Source organism: Pinus tabuliformis, chromosome 5_2 (assembly GCF_031772625.1).
Source record: "Pinus tabuliformis cultivar Carrire ecotype Pingquan chromosome 5_2, CPIR1, whole genome shotgun sequence".
Lineage (NCBI taxonomy): Eukaryota > Viridiplantae > Streptophyta > Pinopsida > Pinales > Pinaceae > Pinus > Pinus tabuliformis.
The window spans coordinates 441117118-441141715 of NC_142306.1; the positions used below are offsets into that span (position 1 = coordinate 441117118).

Below are 24598 nucleotides of genomic sequence, written 5' to 3' on the forward strand. Positions count from 1 at the left end.
CAACATGACTCCCAACATCCTCTTAAAACTAACTTAACCTGTATTGGTCTCTCCCTCGTTGTGATGTTTGACATGCAGAGACAACATTTTTTTCAATTATAATGAAATGGTATAGTGAAATGTTCTAATAGACCTATTAACATAACAAATAAACTAATAAAGAATGCTTATTAGGGCCTTAACATAGCCCTCCAAATGCCAATATTCATTTTCCCATGTAGCTTCTTTTAGAGACATATTCTTCCACTTAATACATGTACTCCACAATGGTTCTATTTTGAGGAGAGAGAGAGAAGAGATGGCATCTGCAATCTTGAAACACATTTTATGATTTTTGGCATTCCTCGAACCTGATAATCCCATCCCTTCCTAGGTGGAGGCCATGTCTTTACTAGATGGGACTCCACTCATCAAATCTATAGATATAATTATACCAATCAAACCACACTCATTGAAACCCCTCTATGATTCAACTAATTCTAAAGGTGATTACAAGAGGTTACCAAAAATCATATCTAAAAGTGTGTCATATTTTTTAAGTGGAAGTTAAATCCCTCTAAGGTGAATGATGTGGCTAGTCATATCTTCACTTATATAAAAATAAAAATGTGTCCTCCAAAACCCATTAATCATGCAAACTTTATTATGCCTTCATGCACTACTACACCATGGGCACTTTTGAGACATTTTTTTAAGACAAAAGAAATCTTTTGTCTCAAAAACTCATTTTTTATTTTAGTTATTTTACATTAAAAATTAATATCAATTGATTTGTCTTAAATATAGACTTTAAGACAAAAATAGGTTGAGACAAAAATATTTTAAGACAAAACTTTATATTTAAGACAAAAATAGTTTAAGACAAAAATATTTTAAGACAAAAGTAGTTTGAGACAAAAATATTTTAAGGCACAACTTTATATTTAAGACAAAAATAATTTAAGACGAAAATATTTTGAGACAAAACTTTATATTTAAGACAAAAGTAGTTTGAGACAAAAATTTAAAGAAAAAACTTTATATTTAAGACAAAAACAATTTAAGACAAAATTATTTTAAGACAAAACTTTATATTTAAGACAAAAGCATTTTGAGACAAAAATATTTTAAGACAAAAATTTATATTTAATACAATGACCACTTTAGATCAAACCTATGTTTAATATGATATTTCACTTCGAATGAAAATGGAGGGCAGCGCTGAGTTTCAGGGTGATCTGCGCACGCATTCTGAACTGGAGCTCCCGCGCCCCTGCTTCCTCGGCCCCTGCAGCCCTCCGCAGGCCCCCTGCCTGGCAGCCCCTGCTGCTGGGCTCTCAATCCTTCCTGGCATCCCCGCAATCGGGCTCTGCCTCCCTCCTTCGGCCAGTGCTGCTGCTGGCACAGTGTCCGCGTCTGGGTTTTGCGATCACAGAGGAGTGTAGCTACCACCATGAGTGCGCCTGGGGGTGGGGAGCCTTCTCCCACCCCACCAATCTATTCAGAAGAAGCATTCAGAAGATTGATCTCACAAAAAGGGAAGAAACTTTTGATTCAAGAAGTCCTGAAATTCATAAAAAAACTGGAGGAAATTCCTGAGATCGCCCTTCTTGAAGACCAACCGATAAAAATCGACCTAGCCCTGGCTGACAGAGGGTTGGTAGGACAATTTATGGGATGCTGGCTCTCTACAAAAATAACATATGACTGGATCCAATGCAACTGGAGACCCCAGCTGGAAAATAATGTAATCTGCTATGTTGTCGAAAGAGGGTATTTCATTTTCTAGTTCACCTCCAAAGAAGATCGAGATTTGGTTTTCAGCAACGGTCTATATTTTATGGCAAATCAGGGTCTGTATCTTAATAAGTGGACCCCCAACTTCGATCGCTCAATCGATACCCATATAGAGGTCCCAATCTGGGTCCGGCTTCCCAATCTTTTGATCCATTGCTGGAGCTATCACACCTTGCAGAAGATTGGAAATGGCCTAGGCTGTTTCATTGACAAAGCAGATAACAAGGGCCAATATACCTACACAAGAATCTGTGTGGAAGTTGATCTGGAAGCTGGACTGCCCGAAGCAGTAAAAATTACAGTCAGAGAATGGCATCACTATCAAAAATTGGATTACGAGCAACTGCCTTTAAAATGCAGAACCTGTCACGAACATGGACACTTCCAACAAAATTGCCCAAAAACTCCAACCAGGGACAAAGTGGACGAAGAAGGATGGAAAGAAATAAAAAAGGGCAAGGCAATCCCAAAACCAACTGAGAAGAAAAATTCAGGGCCATTGGTGAAGCCCCGGCCTAAACCAAAAGCCAAAGAAGTTCCAAAAGAGGGTTCTTCCTCTGGGGTAAAGAAAGATGCCATTGGAACCCAAGAGGAACCAGAAGACCCGTTGAAGGAAGTGAAAGAAGCAGACACAAAGTCAACTCTTCCTCCATCAGAGGATAAATAAGGGGAAAAAGAAGAAAACGAGGAGCGCATTAGTTTGGGCTCCGATTCTGAGGGAGATTCAGAAGATGGAGTCTCAGATTCAGACAGCTCGCAAGTCACTCCTATCAAGCCGGCCAAGGGTTGAAAGTCCAAGAAGAAACAGAGAGAGGAACAAACTTATTTGGATGTTCTCCAAGGCTCTCAGAAAACTCTCAAAGGAATGATGAATACCAGATCTAGGCGCAAGCATGGTCAGGCTCCAAAAGGAGCCACAACCTTCCAAGCCAGTAAATAATGAAATACGTCTGCTCAAATTGCAGAGGGTTAGGTAGTAGGTTGAAAGAAGAAGCTTTGAAATACATTGTAAGGATGTACTCGCCTGAAATCCTTCTCATCCAAGAGACAAAACTGGAGGACCTTCTACTCCTCCAAGCAAGAAAAGCGTTCTGGCATAAAGGCCAAGGGAGAGCAGTCAGCGCCAGAGGCGCCTCTGGAGGGATTGCCTCCTTTTGGGACAGCTCCAAATATGATCTTATTCACGAAGAATTTTTCCCCCATTGGCTACTCACTAAGCTCCTCCATAAAGAATCTAGCCACCAAGTAAGTATGTTCAATCTTTATGCTCCGGTCTTACCATATGAGAAAATTTTTTTTGGGACTCGCTCCAGTCCTATCTTTTCTTGCACAACCCATAAAATATTATTATTGCAGGTGATCTGAATGTTACGCTAGCTGTAGAAGAGAAAAAGGGGGGCTCACTGGTCAGGGACCCAGCTAGAGAATGGGTTGAAGACTTCATTTTAGATTGGGAATTGGAGGATATCAAGTCCACATCTGGGAAATTCACCTGGTCAAACAAAAGGATAGGCCCCGGCCACATTGCTGCTCATCTGGACAGATTTCTAGTCCAATCCTCCTTCTTGACTTGTGGTCTAATGGCCACCTCTAAAATTCTTCCAAACTACACCTCTGACCATAAACCCATTCTGCTTGAGCTCTCCTTGGATGGAAATCTTGGCCCCATTCCCTTTAGATTCAGTTCTCTATGGATTCATCAAGAAGGATTCTAGGAGGTGGTCTCCAAGGCCTGGAACCGGCAAGTTCATGAAGGACCCCCTTTCTTTTTGTGGGAAGAAAAAATGAGGAGACTTAAAAGGGAGCTCAAGGAGTGGGCTAAAAGGTTGAAAACGCCCACTGCCAAAAGAAAGGAGATGCATGACAGTTTAGCAGGCCATCAATTAACAATGGAGAATTCCGATGTAACTCAAATCCTTATTCAAAAAGAAGTAGAGCTACAAAAAGATCTCCATAGAGCAAGTAGGGATGAAGAAGAGTTCTGGAGACAGAAGTCCAGAAATCTTTGGTTACAGGTCGAAGACAAAAATACAAGCTATTTCCATAAGCAAGCTGAAGCACGCAAGAACTTCAAAACATTGAATGAAATTCTCTATCAAAACACTGTGGTTAAATATTTTGAAGGCATAAAGTGAGAAGCCCACTCCTTCTTCAAAGATCTTTACTCTACCCCGGAAGACTCTCCTATCGATTCTCAAGCCTATCTGATTGATCTTATTCCTCACTGTGTTCAAGATTATGAAAATATTATGCTGACTGCTCCAATCAGTATGAATGAGATTAAAGAAGCTTTGGATTGCATGGATCTAGATAAAGCCCCGGGCCCTGATGGGTTCACTACAAGGTTCTACCTGACTTGCTGGCCTACAATTAAAAAATACCTTCTAAGAATGATCTATAAATCTCAGACCTACACCAAGATTGGAGGCAGTACCAACTCGGCCTTCCTTGCCTTGATTTCGAAAGACAAAGGCACCACCGATTTCAGCAGATTCAGGCCCATCTCTTTGTGTAATACAAGTTATAAGCTGATAACAAAAATAATAGCCAACCGTATTAAGAAAATTATGCCAGTCATCATCCCTGAAAACCAAGGAGGATTCATAAAAGGGAGAAATATTCTTGAAAAAATTGTGCTGGTGCAAGAAGCAATTCATTCAAGCTATCATCGAAAAGAGAAAGGCATGGTGATTAAGCTAGATTTGACAAATGCCTTTGACAGGGTGAGACATGATTTCCTGTTTTCTGTGATGGAGAAATTTGGCTTCTCAAAAGTTCTCATAACTTGGGTGAAATCTTGCATTGCCTCCCCTTGGATAGCGCCTCTGGTTAATGGTCATTCAACAGAATTTTTCCAGGCCTCGAGGGGGCTAAGACAAGGTTGCCCTTTGTCCCCGCTTCTTTATGCCATTCAAGCTTCGGTGCTCAGCTTCTAGCTAGACTAGTATCAATAGATACAAACTCTGCCAGGCCTGAGAATGCCTCACAATGTTAAAGACATAAATCATGCCTAGTTTGCTGATGATACATTATTGCTTGGAGGAGCTAGCATAAATTCTGCTAGAACCTTCAAGAAGGAGCTGGACATTTATAGGGAGGTTTCGGGCAGCAAGATTAACTATCTAAAAAGCACTATCTATGGCTGGAATTTCTCAATCAAAGATTTTACAGACATAAAAAGGCTATTAGAAATGGAAAGAACCCTGACCTGGGAGTCGTTTAAGTATCTTGGGATCCCAATCTTCAAATCAAATCCTAAGGTAGCTCACCGGATGCCCCTGCTAGACAAGCTAAAACTCAGAATACAAGCTTGGGGAGCCTCATTGTTGAATAATGTTGGGAAGGTAATCCTTATGAAATATATTCTCATAAGTCTCCCAGTTTATCAGAACTCCATTCTACTAGCCCCTAAAACCTTTATTAGTAAAGTGGATGGTCTCCTAAGAAGATTTCTATGGCAGGGAGGGAAAAATAATGAAAGAAGGCTCCATTTAGTTAATTGGGACACTATTAAGAAGCCATTCTTGGAAGGAGGTCTCCAAATGTGGGATCTGGCAGCCCAAAATCTTGTTCTAGGCTCCAAGCTCCTTTGGAACATTGTTTCTACGAATCCTAGTTGGAGCAAGAGAGTTCTGTGGAAAAAATATTTTCATGGGCAGTGTTTGAGGTGCTTGGACCAGCCTCCTAGAATTTCCAAAGGATCACCAGTTTTCAAACTCTGTCTCATAGCTTTGAAACTTTTCAGTCATAAGCTTTATTGGATCCCAGGTAATGGGGAAAAAATAAAAATTTGGGGAGATTCGATTCTTGGAGATCAACCCTTGAATCAGATGGCAGAACTAGAAAATATCAGAGCTTGGCTTCAAGCCAGCAATCTGGAAACCCTTTGGGACATCTCAAATTGGACAAATGATGCAGAAAGTATATGTTATGGTTGGAATTTGGGGGAGGTCCCTCATTGGCTGGATGGTGAAGCAAATTTATTGTTGGATTTGCTCCAAGGAAAATCTCCCTTAAAGGCCTCTTCTAAGGACAAAAGAGGGTGGGGTTCTCTTTCAGGCTCTTACTCAGTAGCAAAAGGCTACAAAAGTATGATGGCTAACCTTAGCGTCCCCCCAGAGCCAACTCAATGGAAATTCATTTGGTCTTTTCCTGCTCTCCAAAATTGACTTCTTTTGCTAGACTCTGGCGCATAAAAGTATCCTCACTAGAGATAACTTGAGGAAGCGTTGAATGGAAGGTCCCTCCAGGTGCCCTCTTTGTGCATCGGATGAAGAAACGGCTAACCACCTGTTCTTATTGTGCTCCTTTACTCAAGAAGTTTGGAAGGGTGTCCTGATGTTAGGACCTGACAAAATAGAGCTTCCAGGAAATATTCAGGACCTGCTAAGAAACTGGGCCAAGTTATCCCCATTTTGTCTCTCCAAAAAAAGCATTCTCAAGACTAGCTGGATGTGGATCCACAAATTCACATGCTAGAAATTGTGGTTGTAGAGGAAAAATAGAATATTTAGGGAGGAGAGTTGTAACCCATCAAAATTATCACTAAGATCAAAGCTCTGTTGGGGGAGGCCTTAGAAACCAAACCCACCATAAGAAATGGCATGATTCTGGACAGTGAGGAAGATCAATGGTTAAAAGAGCTTGTCCCAATTCATCAAAATAGATCCATTCCTCTTGCTAAAGCCCCTTCTCATTGGGAAATTCATTTGGAAGAACACGAATTCATCAAATGGAGATCTGCTTTGGATGATCACTGCCTATTCTTCGATGGGGCCTCTAAAGGTAACCAAGGAAAGGCGGATGGCGGGGGAGTTATCTTAAGCCCGGGTAGCTCCATTTAGTTGTGCTTCGCTTGGGGCTTGGGGCATGAAACAAACAACAGAGCAGAGGCTCTTGCTTTGTGGCATGATCTAAATCTGGCTATCAAGAGGAATCTCCTCTCCATCTCAGTCTTTGGAGACTCCAGACTAATTATACAGGCTATGAACTCTCAAAAGATCCCTTCTCAGGTGCAGTTAGCCCCCATCCTCAAAAAAATCAGACTACTGTTGCCCAAGTTCCACAAAATCTCCTTCTATCATGTTCTGAGGAAGTTAAACTCACAGGCGGACTTGGTAGCCAACCTAGGCTCTCTCAGGAGCAGGAGATCTCTGTTAGTAAATGATGTTGAATCGGACTGCAACATTCCTTAATTTTGGAGTTGTTTGGGCCTCTGTTCCTTTGAGAATTTCGCTGATTCAGATTCTCCAGACTTCGGGACCGAACCATTTTGAGCTGGCTGCTATTAGGAAACACAGACTCATCCACAAGGGAAAATTCAAAATGCAACTGTGGCATTTTCGATCTTTGTTCGTCGTTGGAACTCACTGCTGCATTTGGGTAGGTGCTGGGGAGTTCACGAGGACCTCTTCAAGGCCAACTTACCGCTCTTGGCATTCTTGAACACTATATAACACTCCGCCAGACATTTCAAAAAGAAAACACAGTGATTCTTGGGACTATTCGGCACTCCGGTGCATTGGATCTCCTCTCTGCAAGCTAGGAAGCAGAGCTATGTCACGGAAAGAAAAAGCAACAGAATTTCAAGGCACCATTATGAAACCAAATCAAGTTCTTTTTCAAGCCTCTATCTGCATTCACAGTGTAGCTCATTCAGCGGACTATTCAAAAGAAAAATCTTTTTTCCCCGCCGACTGTAACAAGGAAATACATGGTTTCAGTGTTAAAGTCCTCGGCAGCTGATTTGCCGAATTTTAAATAAAAACTAACCGTTTATGTCAAAAAAAGAAAATGGAGAGCGGAGCGCTTAGGGTTTGACGCTGCTCTGCAACTAGCAGACCTTCACAAACTGCGTCATTCTGCCATTAACCTTCAGCCATAAGGCAGCTATAGCACAATAAGGAACAACTATCATGTAATGGAATCACCTTAGGGGGAGGACATGATGCCTCCCCCCGCTGATACGGAAAACGACCTGCGATAGACTGAAAATGTCAGGATGGACCATCCAAAAGATCTAGCAACAGAGAATGAAAATACGCCAACGAATACCAACATAAATGAAGAACCACGAGTGATTTCAAACGCCTACAAGCCGGTAGCAGTTGACAGGCCCAAAATCGAGCTCCCAAGTCAGTGCATCAACACTCAGATCCATTGTATCTGGGATCATGCTTTGATTGGAAAGTTCATAGGCCTTTGGCTAACGGAGAGATATTTGCACGGCTGGATCACAACCAAATGGAATCCAAAAGGGCATATAACACTGAAAGTTAGGGCCTAAGGGCTTCTTTACTACCATTTTCAATTGTCTGGAGGACCGAAACAAGGTATTGGATGGAGGACCATATTTATTCAACGCAGCAAGGCTGTACCTAAGAGGATGGATCGAACGCTTTAACCCGGACAAAGAAGATCTGAGCTGGGCCCCGATGTGGTTGTGTCTTTATTCTCTCCCTCTGGAGTATTAGGACGAAGACTCTTTGCGAGACATTGGGAATGGTTTAGGCGAATTCATCAAAGTGGAAGAGGAGATAAATCTGAAGAGATACACCTCCTATGCGCGGATCTGTGTATACATGCACCTCAACAAAGCTCTCCCAGACGTGGTAAGCCTCTACCATGATGATTATGAATGGTTACAAACAATAGGTTACGAGCATGTACCATTCCGCTGTCGAAAATGCCATGCCCTGGGCCATTTATTCCGAGACTGTCCCTCCAATATGAAATCCACGACCACCCCTTTAATGGACAAATCCAACCCGGATGGGTTCACAAAATTTCCCAATCAAAAAAAGACCCATAAAAAGCCCTCTACCTCAGTCAAAAAACCTGTCACCAATACCTCCTTGCCTTCAACAAGCAACAGCTTTGAAATCCCGCTCCAGTCGAAGGTTCATATTTTAGATAATCAGAAACAACCTGAAGCCATTCCTAAGACTTCCGCCCATTCTACTCCATCAAGCTCAAAGAAATCCCTCACTTCTAATCAACCCGTGGACACCAAAACACCCTCTCCCAGTAACATGCAGAAAAGGACTGCTCAAGGTATGGAGGTAGATAACACTCAGATGTAGCTCATGATTGTGGATGATACTGAGGCAGAGTAGGAAATAGTACAACACATGGAAGAGGAACCGAAGAGCTTCGACATTAGAGATCTAGATATACTGGGACTTGAACAGGCTTGTATGAAAAAGGAATATGACAAAATTCCTGAGCGACAGCTAGAGAACTTAGAAGTAATTCTCTTAAGAGCAAAAAAGAGAAGATCATTAGGCATCCAAACTAGTAGTCAGTGGGATGGAAGAAATATATTCAAAGATAACAAGAAACAAGGACAGAAAATCGATATTCAGAGAAACATCTGCATAGGGGAGATGTTGTTGGAATCTGGAAGATACTCCAAGCTCACCAAATACTATAATCCCCTTCCCAATCGTGAATCATGAAGCTCATCTCATGGAACATTAGAGGGCTCAACAGCCCGGGGAAGGGACGATTAATAAAGAACATGCTACAACAGGAAAAGCCTCAAATTCTCTTCTTGCAGGAGACCAAGTGTAATGCCACAACGTTGGATCAAATCCTTGCCAAAGCTTGGCCAGGAAGCAAAGAAGTGGCGGTGGAAGCCATGGGAGCCTTGGGAGGGCTAGCTATCATTTGGGATGATAGAGCTATAACACTTACCAACATACATTCTAGTAAATACTTTATTCAGGCCAAGTTTCATTTAACAGGGACAAATGTTCATGGACACTGAACTAATGTCTACTTCCCCTAGGAGGCAACAAACAAAGTAGACACACTGAACACCCTAACTCAGATCAACTTAGAAATATCCCACCCAATTTGGATCATAGGAGGGGACTTCAACATGATTAAAAGATTGGAGGAAAAAAGAAGAGGATGGATCAAGCTGGACTGTGAAATCACACACTTCAAAAACTACATTCATAACAACAAACTTATAGATATGGAATTCAACAATGGCATTTATACTTGGAACAACAAGCATGCAGATGCCCACCAAATTGCATCTCGGTTAGACAGATTCTTGATCTCTAATAATGAAATACATCTTGGCGGGATCTCTTGGCCTCTATATTGCCACTCTCTGGCTTGGACCATTGGCCTATTGGGCTTCACTAGCAAAGACTGGGAGACAATGTTCGCAGGCCCTTTCACTTTGAAGCCTTTTGGCTGAATCACCACGATTTTCATAACCTAATAACAGAGACATGGAGAAATTTCACACCACCAAAAGGCGCAAAAATGTACAAGCTCCAATGTCGACCTTTTGATCACGCATGAGATTTTGAACCGGAGCTCCCGTGCCCCTGCAACCTCGCCTCCTGTGGCCCTTCGCATGCCTCCCACCTGGCAGCCCCTGTTGATGGGTCTCTAGTCTTCCTCCTTGGCACCCTCGTAGTCGGGCTCTGCCCTCGTCCTTTGGCCAGTGCTGCGACTGGCTCCCTTCTGGCCTTTCCATGGTTGGGATCGACCCCTCTCAAATGCAAGACAATGAAGACTAGGTTGAGATCTTCGCCTCTCTCATTTCTGAAAATGCTACCATCCTAAACAAACCCACAGCTTCAAAGTTCATCAAGAAACTAGTTGACATCCCAGAAATCTCCCTTCCCCCTAGTCTTCCAAGGAAGGCAGTGATCTCTCTAGCAGAGAGAGGCCTGGTTAGACAATTTACTAGCTTGTGGCCCTCTCCCAGAGTTGTACAGAAATGGGTGGAGTGCAACTGGAACATGAACATCCAAGGAAAAATTGCAATAAGATTCTGTGGAAGGGGTTACTACACCTTCCTCTTTGAAACCAAAGAAGATCGGAATATCATCTTCAGAAATGGTCCCTACTTCATGGATTCGAGAGGTCTCTATCTGAACAGATGGTCCCCTAACTTCGACCCAGAAATGGATATACTCAATGCAGTCCCGGTTTCGGTTCGCTTGCCCCATCTCCCTCTTCATTACTGGGGAGATAAATCGGTCAAAGCCATTGGGAACGCTGTCAGAGAATACATCGATAGATGCGAACCAAACGACAACATGCACGCATGTGCAAGGATCTGTGTTGAAGTCGACTTAGGAAAGGGCCTTCCAGAAGCAATCAAGATCAAAGTGGACCAATGGACCCATATTCAACAGCTGGACTATGAAAAAATCTCGTTCAAATGTAAGTTATGCCATGAATATGGTCATTTTGCTAATAGGTGTAGTAAACTAAAAGAAAATGAAATGAATGAAAATGCTGAAGCCAGTGAAGACACATGGGAACAAGTCAGAAAAAAGGAAAGCAAACCCCAAACAGTCTGGCCCAAAACCAAAGCCTCCCCTAGAAATCCAAGCTGCATCCTTCTCCCCAGGGCCTCCATTAGAAAGCCCCGGGACTGGATGGCTTTCCCATCTACTTTTATCGAGCAATCCGGGGAATTATTAAAAAGGACTTGACAAAAATTCTCAATTGGATCCAACAAAAAGGAAAAATAGGAGGATATACCAAGGATACTCATCTAGCACTCATCCCCAAAGAAAATAGGCCATCTTCCTTTGCTCGTTTCAGGCCCATATCACTATGTAACTCCTCCTATAAAATCTTGACAAAAATCATTGCTACCCGCCTAAAGCCTTTGCTCCATTCTCTCATCTCCGAAAATCAAGGGGGATTCTTAGCCAACAGAAAAATAACTGATTCCATTTTACTTGTGCAAGAAGCCATCCATTCAAGTCAAACCAGAAATGAGAAAGGGTTTATCCTCAAGCTTGATCTGGCCAATGCATTTGACAGAGTGAGACACTCCTTCCTCTTGGCAGCTTTGAAGAAGATGGGATTTGATGACTGCTTTCTCAACCTCATTCGAGCTTGAATTTCGGGGCCATGGATCTCCCCTCTTGTAAATGGCAGACTGGGAGATGTTTTCCATTCCTCCAGAGGCCTCCGAAAAGGTTTCCCCCTCTCACCTTATCTCTTCATTCTAATGGCTGAATCCTTCAGCAGAGAGTTGGACTTCAGCTGGAGGGTTGGCTTAATCATAGGAATAAAATTTAGGGACGAGGTCAAGAACATAAATCATTCACAATTTGCCGATGAAACCCTGCTGATTGGAGGGGCCTCCACCACAATAGCCAAGTGCTTCAAATCTCTCCTTGAAAAATACATGAGCTACTCTGGTGGAATGGTAAATAATTTGAAAAGTTTCATATATGGCTAGAACACAACAGTACAGGTGCTTCACAATATCGCCATCATGTTTGGAGTCACGTGCAAGTATGATTGGACTCACTTCTCTTACTTGGGCATGCCTGTAAGTGCTGGACCTTTGAGAGCAGAAGTCTAGGACACAATAGTCGACAAAATGAAAAGAAAAGTACATCAGTGGAGATCTATTTGGCTCAACCCAGCTGGTTGCCTCACTCTTCTTAAGTCAGGTATATCTTCTCTCCCCCTATATCATTTTTCTCTTCTTCAAGCTCTGGCCTCCTTCCACAATAAAATGGAAATTGTTCTTCCATAATTCCTATGGCAGGGGGGGGGAAATGATAAAAAGAAATTCAACTTGATTAATTGGAAGCAGGTGATCCAGCCCCAAGACCGAGGAGGTATTGGAATTAGATCTCCTAAATTTCTCAATTTAGCCTTTGCATGTAAAATTGTCTGGAGACTCATTACTGACTCCCAACATGGTGGAAAAATGTTTTGGAAATTAAATACCTCAATTTTACTATACAACAGCTTCTTGATCGAGATATTCCCAATAGAGAATCCTCCAAAATTTGGCGATTATGCAAGAGAGCAATTCCACTAATTGCTCAAAATACTTCAAAAATACCCAAGGGAGGTGCAAGCATCAATATTGGAGTAGACAGAATCATGGGTTAGCAGCCAATAAATAGACATGGGAGAGTCCACCCTATCCTTTCCTTTTTTGAAAGAACAGGCATTCATTACCTGGACCAAATCTCCCAACGGGATCCTCACACCCTTCTTTGGTCAGGTTGGGCCTTCCCAGCCATACCCAATAGTCTTAATGCAAGTCTTTCTGTCCTTCAATCCCTTTTTCACACTATATCAAAAATAATGATCTTGATGTGTTTCGTTGGGACCCATCCGGATCCTCTTACACCATCCAAGCTGCTCAACATTATATTTGCAACATCAGCTACCCCATGCAAAGTTGGTACCACTGGAAGGTATGATAGAATATTAGGACCACATGAAGACCAAGAAACCTAAGGTATGATAGAATATTAGGACCACGTGAAGACTCCATCTGATGCATAACCCTTTGGAGGCTAGGTATGGAAAACAAAGCATGTCTTTTGAAATGCACCTCTTAATGTAGCTTAAAAGTTTGCTTATCACTGTCATATCATTCTGTCTTCAATGACATTCATGGTTGCAAGAACTGAAAGTCATTCCATGTGTTTGATCTACATGTCTTGCTCTCTTTCACTTGTTTATTACATAGCTTAGAAGATGAAGAGTATTACCACTTGTTTACTTAAGCTACTGAGGTTGTGACCAACATGATCTTATGACTAACCAGGCATGATGCAAGGCATCCTAAGTGGAATGAAAGATGTTTGATGATATGTATGTATTAAGTACACTCCTCTGCATTAATCCTTTGCATTAATCCTTGCTTTGTATCTTGCATGTACCCTCACTGCTTGTCAGATTTGGCTACCTGTTGCCAATAGTCTCTTAGCTCTTTCCTGACAAAGCAGGTGAAGGAATTTCCTTCAACCTGATTTCTTCAAGGCTCTGCATAGAAATTATAGAGCTAAGAGAAGGAGATGTGGAATATCACTATCAAACTCTTGAAAATACTTTGCATGTTCGAATATATCCAAACAATTAAGCTACCACTCAACAACATTGTCAGTCTTGGAAGACTCAAGAAAGATCACATCTCTAGATATTATAAACTTCTTATTCACTTCATCATAGAGATGGTATGCTTTGGAGGTATGAGTACCCAAAGAAGATACATTTTTGATTCCTTGCACTGAGTTTTTTTATCTTTTCCTTAGGTATGAAGGCATAATATGAGGAACCAAAAACCCTGAGATGCCTCACCGAAGGAATGTGGCCATACCACATTTCATAGGGAGTCTTGTTTCTAATAGCAAGAGTTGGACACCTATTATTTATATACACAACACATAGAACCACATCAGCCCAAAACCTTATGAACTTAACATGTGAACTATGCCAAGTTCATAGTGAAAGTAATACATTCCAATGAACTATGTGTTGAAAAATGCAGCAAGAAATTCTCAATTTGATTTTTCCTTGATTAAATTGAAAAAATTCAAATTTCCACATCAACAGACAACTTGGATGATGTTAACTTGTGTGAATTAACTTCGAGAGAGCAATAGAGTAGGTTTGTGTCTTGTGATTTTGATTAAAACTTCATAAGTAGTTGCAACTCTACACCATAATTTCTACAAGGATGGTGGAGGCAAATTACAGAATATTTGTTAGTAGACAATATCCCTACTTAAAAGTATCTATGACAACTTTTGCGAGAAGAAGACGTTGAGGATAAAATATTGGATTGTGGAAGAATTAGTCACAAAATTCACAAGGGCAATAATTTTGGTTGCAGGTGTGGAGGTAGATGGATTAAATGTAATTGTGTAGTAGACAAGTCACAACTACTCCTTTGATATTTGTCGATGATGTGTTACTATTTGGTATATTGACCTCTTTTGATCGATATTTTCACTCCTTATGAATAATAATAAATCTCATATGATTTTTGCTTACCGAGATGATGCATTAGTACTGGAGATTTATCATAATTTTGGTGTTATCTCCATTGCATTGGATGCAGATTTTGAAAATCTTAGATTTATGCTCCAACCTAATTGTTATGGAATTAAGGATTGGAGTTTACTTATAGAGAAAATCCACTGTAAACTTTTATCATGGGCACAGAGGTGGCTCTCCCTAGGAGGAAAGTTGACTCTAGTTCAAGCAGTCCTTCAGAGAATCTCTGTATATTGGCTTCATATTTTCACTCTGCTTAAGAATATTAGTAAATGTATATTTTTGGCTTCATCTTGGCATGAGACAATGTGTCATAAAGGACAGAGTGGGCCTGGTTGTTGTTTACTATGTATGGAGGCGATGGATAGCCAAAGTCATCTATTTCTTTGATTCTCCTCAGAAAAATCATTTTGGAATGGTGTATTTAATATGTTGCTTTTACAGGCAGATTATAACTACTCTTTTGTGGTTGATTGTATTCGAGACTAGATTATTGAATATAAAACATTTGGACCACTTCCAATATACATTGGGGTTTCGACCCAAAGAATGCATTATTTTCTTGAGCTCCTTTGTTGTAATACATCCACCTCCATCCTTGTCAAAAAAGATAAAAGCCTCCCTGAACTTAGACATAACCTCCATCCGATATTCCTTTAGTAGATAAAACCCTTCTCTCATTTTCTGACCATGCCAATCTACCCTCCATCCCATATTCTCTCATGAGCCCTGTGTAAACCACCACTACATTCAAGGATGGGGAATTTGATGCGTACTCTAACCATATTTTTATTAGATACTTTCCCCCTTTTCTTGCTTATTCATCCATTGCCAAACACTATACCACTAGTTCTAAGAATCTTGTGGATACTTATGACATCATTTTACATCAATATGGCCACCTTTAATAGGTATAAAATAGATTCAAGACTTGACATATAGACACATGAGTATGTGACTTCATTATATCTTATGTTGGATTAGATCACTAAAAAATCACTTTTTATATGATTAAACAATATGGTTATGGTACTCTTCTTTTTTATTCATTTCAATAATTTTTAGCTCTAAGATCCCTCCTTCTTCACCTTGTTTCTTCAGTTTAGAGCAAGTGGGTGGTTGGTTCATTGGTGGTTGGTTGGTTCATATCAATTAGTGAGTAAAGAGATCAACTACCTCAAATATAAACTATGGGGAAATCAAATTCTCATGGAGTAGGAATAAGTCACTCCTTCTTTAATGATTGAAGAAAAAGAAACTCAAGGAAATCAGCACCAATGAAGGAGAGACACTAAGTCCAAATGAAAAGATCAAAGAAGTAGCATATAACCCCTATGCCACCCTATATATTGAAACTAGGAGCCAAGATATCTTGAGTACAAATATTATGCATGAAAATAATCCATTTGTGTCTAAAATCATTGCTAATATATCAAAAAGTATACTCCCTAAGATTATCTTAGAATCCCGAGGTGATTTTGTGAGGAAGAGACAAATTATGGAAAATATCATCCTTATACATGAATTTATCCCCTTTAGTATGAATAATGAGGAAACCTAGATGATCCTTAAGTTGGATATGGAAAATGTCTTTAATTGTGTCAAGCATAGCTTCATGTTTGGGTTCCTTTAGAAATTTGGGTTTAATACAGGATTCATTGCTTGGATATCCACATGTATCAACAATTTGTTGGTTTATCTTTTATGCAATGGGTTCTATATGCATTTTTTGTGTTAGGACTTTTTTAGGGTTGGCCCTTATCAACTTTCATGTATATCATCATGGTAGAATCCCTTATCTATAAATGGAATATAAATTGTTTTAATAGCTTATTTCAAGTATGTATGTTTGGTGGAATCAAGTCATTTATAAGAAGAATCTAGGAGTGTGACGTCATTTCGTTGATCAGGTCATAAAAGTTAGAAAAGGTTCACAAGTCTAGAGGATTATCAATGTTGTTTTCCCTCCTTAATATTAACTAACTTTATTTCCAATAAATAATGAGCATATCAACATTTGGCATGAGAGTATCATGGGAAGGACTCATTTATCTCAAAATTAAAACCTTATCACCCATAAAAAATTGTGGAACACCATGGGTCATCATATCTTTTGTTTTGCTTTACATATCTAAAGAGGAAAGGTTGTGATTTCAAATTCAATCATCTAATATATTTATTGCAGGTAGATCTAAGCCATATTTTAAGAAAATTGAATTCATCTTTAGCCATTTCCTCCTTCACACAAATGGCTAGGGTTTGAAGTATCAACCTCTATTTTAAAATGAGATTCTATTAAGACCCATCTAATATTTTGAGGAGGCTAAGAGGGTTTTAAAGTTGATTTATAGCTTCAAAATTGATTTGTTTTTTTAATTTATGGAGCTAACTCGATTTACTTACAGGCTTAGGAGTTTTAGACACCAAATTCATTTGAAAATTTTGGCAAATTTTATTCGAGCTTTTCATGGGATTTTTGATGCGGTTTTGATTCGGCTTTTGGAAGTACTCTGGACTTTGACTAAATCGCATTTTGGGGCTCGTCTTAGCATAAACATCATGCATATGATGCTTCTGAGGTTTCGTCGATCTTGAGGATGCGACAATGTTCACCGTTGATTACTTTAAGCATATGGAGGAGGATTAACTAGATTTGCCTTCATAAGTGAATATTTGCCACTAATGCAACCAATGTTTTCGCCAATGTAATAAACACAACACTCCAAGAGAGGGTATAAGGATTATTTCCACGTAGAAAATCTTAGTCAACACAATATGAATTATGTAATTCCCCAACGCCACAACCTGAACAACGAGTGACGATACAGAGCAAAACATGTATTGCAATAAAATTTATTATGAAAGCCTAAGCTCCCCAAGAAAATATCATATAGAAATGGATAAAGAATTTAATGTTGATGTTTCCTTATCCACATTGGCTTTTGGAAAACCTATAGTCAAGGCGTTTGGATTTCTTTTTTGGCCTCTAAAGCGGTTATGAGGCAAACGAGCCCCTGGCCTTGCCAGACATCTGGTTAAGATCACAATCTCATGATGTACTATCATAACCCCATTTCTCAAGAATAATATATATATATATCTATATATATATATATAGATATATATGTATATATATATAGTCATAAGGTTTTACATACCTGGGATTACCCTTTGGAATTATATATACAATTTCCTATGATTCATTTACCTTATGTCACTTTATGCACATCAATTGTCATACGGGTATGGTTTAAGGGATTTGTGTACTGCTTTTTAACTTTAATAAAAATCTCTGTAATATGGTTTGGACGCATGTTAACCACCCGACAATGGTTCTGGGGGTAACTTTACGTTTTCCCTTTAGCCATCACGTGGCACCCCTTATCCATTACTGTGAGAATTATCTCCTGCTCTGCTTCGTACTGTATGAGGCTGGCAGGTTGTCCAGTCTTTTCGCCTTGCATCAACGGTGGAGGGCACACTTCGTAATCCAACGGTGGCAGATCATCTCCGCGGGCTGCTGCCTAAACTAACGCTTGCCTTGGGTGATGGGATCATTTTTTTGGGAACTTTCTCTGCGGCTTTGCTCTGGTTCAGTCCATGTGTTCCATCTCGGAGAGCCTAGCTCACAGACCCTGTTCAAATGCCGGAGGATTCATTTCCAAACCCTTCAGGTAGATAACCGCATAATGCCTTATTCCTTTTATAACCTTTTGGCTATGCATTCTTTTCGATTTACTGATAAACTTCTCGATTATGCTCATGCATCATGCGTCTGCAGGGTTATTCGGCAATGGGGTCCTCCTACAGCACTGGAACGAGTGTTGTTCATTCGTTGGCCGGAGTTTTCTTTAGTGGTAAGTGTCTTGGCAAGCACGAGGATAAATTCCTTGAGTTTTTGTTTTACTGCGGTTTGCATTACTTCTATTGTTGTCTAACATGTGCTATTCGGGTTGCTCCTTGTATAGATTAGGCACCCGTTCCTCACACGGCCTAAAGACTAAGGAAAACCCCACCTTCGTTTTGTTCTGAGTTCCAGGTATGGGGAATCCTACCAGCCGCGGCTATGTCTGTTTTGCTTCAGAGTTTTTCTTGCGTTTAGAGGAGGGTAACCCTCTAGGTCACCTTTATTTTTGATTGAACCAGGGTGGGGAGGGTTATTCGTTCCCTCCAGGCTCTAGTTACCATGGACATGACAAATGTAATTTTAGACTCTTGAATTTGGATGTCCGACTGCAATTCCTCTGCTCGGACAATTGTAATTGTATATATATTTTAACGCACACCTGTGCTTATTTTTCTCACGGCATATTAGGCTCCTTGTTTACTGGACTATAATTTATTGTGAGGGTATACTGCTTTTAACGAAATAATTTTTTTTCCTCGTTTGTGCTTGTTTAAAGGTTACCACACCGCAGCCTTTCTGTACAGGAATTTGTACTTGTTTTTGTTTTATGAGTTCATAGTATTGCACAACTTTTATCTCTGTCACGTTTTTTGTTTGGTTTAGTTGCACATTCCTATATGGTTTATATGATGTTTTATGTAATTGACTGAAGAGGGTCTTATGCCCTAAGCTTACAACCTCCCTTGTTGAGAGGGTCCGAACCCTGCCCCTCAATTACAGTGTTCTTTTGAATTAATTCCTGATTGCTTCCAGGTTATTAATACTTGTATGCTAGAAAGAGTTAAAACGCGGACAAGAGAATAACCCTACCAACCTGCTCTTCCATTCTATTCCAAACCCATTTTTCCTTTTCGAGTGTTCCATTTGGCTTAGATAATGTCCATAGAGCGGGTCTCCAGCTGCGCCACTCCGCTTTTTGGCCTTCCTTATTACAGAGGAAATTCTCTACCGCATCTTAACACAACCTGCAATAATCTTTGCCTTAGATTAGGGTCGATATAGTTTACAACAAGCAGATGTTGTTTTTTTTTTATTTTTTCTAATTATATACACCTATGTCTCTTAAAGAAAGGGGCTCGGCCCAAAGGCTGCAAGCCATTACTGAGTAATGCTGGTCTTGAGTTGATTCCATTCACTCGTCTAATTTCGGGTCTGCCTAAGCATTTATTTGTTTCCTTCTTATTTACTGATTGGGATTTTGTTTGTTGCAGTATTCATGGGAAATGTAAAGTTATCATGTTTGATGTTCCTACACGATTGACTTACAAGAATGTCCCAACGTGGCACAGAGATCTTTGCAGGTATCTCTTTTACAGAGGGGTTGGATCTCTAAGTAGAAATGAAGGTTCCTTAATTGTGTAGTGGCACAACTGCCTGAACCGATTAGCTAAATATCTTTGTGAATTTTAGGGTGTGTGATAACATTCTTATTGTTCTTTGTGGAAACAAGGTTGATGTGAAGAATAGGCAAGTGAAAGCTAATCAAGTTACTTTTCATAGAAAGAAGAATCTTCAGTACTATGAGATATCTGCAAAAAGTAACTACAACTTTGAGAAGCCATTCTTGTATTTGGCATGGAAGCTCTCAGGGTGAGCCTTTAATCTAGTTTCTGATGCTCCCTAATATGAATGTTATATTAAAAAAATTGTATTGATTATATAATGGTTTATTTTTATAGGGATCCAAACATTCATTTTGTGGAGTCACCTGCTCTTGCTCCTCCTGAGGTTCAGATAGACCTTGCAACCCAGCAGCAGTAAGTAGAATGCTATTTTCTTATTATTTTTTGTTAACTTTTATTGAAATAATTTGTTCCATTTCTAAAAGATTGAAACTTTGGCTTACAATCTTTTATGTTTTCAGGTACGAGGCAGAACTTGTAGCAGCTGTGGCCCAACCCCTTCCAGATGACGATGATGATGCTTTTGAATAGCTTTGTTAAGATGCTTTTGCATATTTAGGGATTGGCGGATTCAATTAGTTTTGTATCATTGGAGTTTGCTCTTGAGTTCCGACATTTAATTATGATTTGTATTTGGGGATTAGAATATCATTATTGCATCTCTCTATATATGATTTGGTTACTGTGCATATGTTTTCATCGATGGATTTGGCTAAGCAATCTTAGTTCAACTCCATTACAGAGCTATTTTTATATGCTAAGACAATTTTTTCCGTTATATACTCTTGCACATTTTGCACAAGAACTTTTTGTACTCTTCAAATATTTCAAGAATGCTCAAGTGCCTTTCGTTGTGTACTGTTGGGGGAAATGCTAGTTGCGATGATTGTTGCTTGTAATATATTATGGCTTGTTAAAACTTTCTCTGAAAATTCTAGCTATGTCTGAGGATTTATTTTAACTCTGAAATTGGTTTACATAGTTGATAACTGTGGCTATCAAGCCTGCCTGGGTATTCTTGTGGGTATGTTGTCTGTTGAACACATAAAGGTATCACCATTTCATTAATTGGGCTCTCGATTGATTTCTCCATAAAGATTCACATTGTCTAAATCTAAAGTCATTTTCATTCAACAGTCTACAGATTCTTCTTTAAACATAGTAAAACTAGGAGATGGAAAGCTTATTAAAGCTAAGGTAGCATCTTGAATCCAAACTTCTGACTCCCATTTGAAGTAGATATTAAAGCTTTATAAGATGGCACGCTGTTGAAAAGTTGACAGTAATTAAATATGCTGGCTGGACATTTCATTTATATATGGGTGGCCATGTTAAGCTCATGTCATATATCCCACTACAATTTTTTTTTTTAATATATACATATACATAACTATATAATTACCAACACATAGGCATGCTTTATAAGGTTGACGATCATGTATCATGTGTACATAATTGTCAACACATGAGTTATTCTCTATATGGTTGACAGGTCTGCAATTCCTATTCTTATGTACGCTCACATAATGGCTCACTTTAAAAATTGCATGAAACAAGTCCTATAACTATTGATGAGCCCCAAAAATGGATAATTATTTGGGCTCATTCAACCTCCTAATTTGACTTAATCCACCATTCTCATTAGTTTATTGCATGCTTTTAATTATATTTATGCTAATAGAGTGAATTGGGTTAGTCATTATGCCAACAAGTCTAATGTGTGCTTCGTGTAGCCTTTTTGGTCAATTTGGACACAAAATTGAAGGTCTTAATGAGCACTTGGCAGCCAAATTCGTGGGAGAACAAGGGAGAGGATTTGTAGGAAGGTGTCCCCTTCATTTATGGGCCCTTACCTCGAATTCTCCACCATCAGCTCGGAGTTCAAGGGCCACCAAATCAATCAGCACAAGGGCAGCCAAGAAAGTCAAGTGGGACTGCTGTTAACTACAAGTCTTGGGCAGCCGAGTCCCTAAAGTTTAGGAGGACTGTTGGGGTCCTCAATTTGTATAAATAAGAAGGCTTAGGGCCTCATTTTGGTTAGCTAGTGGTTAGTCATTTTGTAGCTGGTAGTTAGTCATTTCATAGTCTTGTTGTAGTCATTTTGTAGTTCGATTTTTAGGCAATAGATTAGTTTTGTTGTCAGCTCATTTTCAAGCTCTCCTTGTGGACAGTTTTGATGTAACTCTTCATTTCTTGATCAATAAAGATGAATCCAGCTTTGCACCAGCTCTAAATCTCTCTTAGGAGGCTGTAGCTCTTGGGGTTGGGCCCATCTCAAGCGCCCAGTACCTCCTTTGTTTATCTTTATGTGTGTTTGCTGCGTTCTTAAAATAAAATCTGCTCTTTAAATTTAAGTCTTGCTTTGTTATTTAGGTTGCTCTTGATGGTTAAAGTAGCTTTTTATGTTTAGAATAGATTGGTAGGAGTTAGTCATGCATTCAGATCTTTTGGAATGTTCTTGCTCACGTGTTGTATGTGGTTCTTGATATAAATAAAGCTGCTGTCCATTCTTGTTACTGTTAGCTAGATCATATTAGGGTAGCATAACTAGATCTTTGTTTTCTTGCATGTCTTTGTTTGTTCAGTTTGAAAAACCACTTGCAGAGTACCTTTTATCCTTCTCTATCTGCCCATAATCCATCTGATAATCTGCTCCAACCCTTAGTCCATGATTCGTACCCTTCATTTGCCATACTTTCCCCACCTTGCCCTAATTCCTACATTCTTGTTCATCATCGCTTCCTCCATCCTTGAACAAATCCAATCGCTCCTTAGCCTCATCCACCAAGTCCTAGATCTCTTCAAACCCCTATTTCACCTCCATACTCATTCCTCCATCTTTTCCCCTCCATCCATGCTCCAAAATCCCATTTCGAAACATCCTGTAGAAGAATTACAGAACATCCTGTAGAAATCCTGAACATCCTGTAGAACCCCTGCAGACTTCCTGTAGAAGCTCATAAACATGGTTTCTTGGCATCCAAACTTTTTGAGACTCTTTGGAAGGGTGTTAGGGACCCCTTAGACCCTCTATGAACCTTCCCAACCTTTCCCAAGCGCTTCTACTCCTTGATCCACCTCTGCACAGTCAAAAATAGTTAAAAGCACATGCATGATAATTCCAACAACTTAATCAAAAATACAAAAAGATGTTTTCTCCATATAGAGGTAGTCTAGACACATGTATTTTACCTTCATAGAAGTAATGGCATCTTTTTCCATAGTTTGCATGCTCTCCTTTGCATCAGTAGGACTAGGTGGTAGAATTAGGGTTTTCTAGGGTTTGCGTTTCTTTTTGGCTTTCAGTTTCTTTCCGCAAGTAGATTAGCTTCCTTTGAGTTCGCTTTCATCCATCAGTTAAAACGATTCTTCTAAGAGCTCATAGAAGTTGGCTTAAGCTCCTAGTGGACTTGTGCCAGCTGACCAAGTGACAGCTGTGGCAAGAGCTAGTACTTGTGCATACAGCACCGTCGCTTCCAAGTTTGTTACGAACTACCGGGTTGATAAAATTAAAGAAGGGAGTTCCAGGAGTTGTAGCATTATTGCTACAATACTGGAGCCCACCATCTTTTTGGCGCCGTTGCCGGGGAAGCGTCAGAGTATTGGTGATTGCTACTATTCTTCTATTTTCCTTTACAACGTTCTGCTAAGTAGTTTATTTCATTTCCATTATGCAATTTCGTTTATGCAAAAGTAGATTAGCATTTCTCGCTTTCATAGATTAGCATTTCAATTCCGCAATTTCATTTCTGCAAGCGTAGATTAACATTTCAATTCTGCAAGCGTAGACTAGCATTTCATTCCTGCAAATTCATTTGAGCAAAATAGATTAGTCATTTCCTGCTTTCATTTCAATTCCGCATTTTCATTTAAGCAAGATAGTTAGTTGCAGTTCAATCTATTTCAATTTTGCAGGTAGAGGTAGAAAAAAAGCAAAAATCAACCAAAAATATTTCATTTCATGCCTTGTAGGAGTAGAGATAAGTTAGAAAAATGATTGCACAACACCCCCACTGCTTCACACAGTCAACCTTCTCTCTTCTTCAATGACTGTGATTAAAGAACCCTTAGGTGGAAAGCAAGAGATATTTGAAGAACCTCAAGGGAAGAAGAGGAAGAAACCATTCCTTTGGAGAAAATGTCTACAGGAATAAATGTTGGGAGCAGTCCCTTATCCAAAGATGAATTTGCAAATTAGCTGGAAGATTTCAAGAGTGATATGAGGCAGTTTCTTTCCATGCAACTGGATATCTTGCGGATCCAAAAGAAGCAAGAAGCCAAGAGGGCTTTGGCCATCTTTTTTCCTAGGTGCACTAGAAAGCATCCTAGGAACAAATGTCCAATGCACTCCCTAGAAGTGTGTTTTGTCTGTGAAGAATACCATCCTACGAATCAGTGCCCTTCCTTGCCTGGACTTAAAGTTGCATATCAAAGAGTTAAAGGAGCCACTGAACCACTCTATCATATGAACCAAAGGAAGCCGCTTGGACCTAAATCTTACCAGCAGGAACTGCAAGGGACACCTGAGACCTATTATGACCCCTACTAAGCCACTTTCATGCCTTTTTGGGGTCCCCCTGCTCATCCGTCCTGGTTCACACCTCCTCCTTGTTCCTTCACAGATCCATATTATGCCCAACCAGTTGCTCATTCATTTCACTCTTATTCTCAGCCACAGCCTCAATGGAATGCACCTTATGAGGAGTGGAGGACCCAG

General features: G+C 39.9%; 1 protein-coding gene across 1 annotated transcript; it reads left to right on the forward strand.

The window, feature by feature from the left end:
• The first annotated feature begins 1187 nt into the window (after window positions 1–1187).
• Window positions 1188–20513, forward strand: LOC149159565 (GTP-binding nuclear protein Ran1B-like). Its single transcript, XM_089434343.1, has 5 exons — window positions 1188–1399; window positions 19690–19779; window positions 19889–20068; window positions 20158–20235; window positions 20343–20513. The coding sequence occupies exons 1-5, from the start codon at window positions 1188–1190 to the stop codon at window positions 20410–20412; spliced, it is 630 nt and encodes a 209-aa protein (XP_089290469.1). The 3' UTR covers window positions 20413–20513.
• The last annotated feature ends 4085 nt before the right edge of the window (window positions 20514–24598 follow it).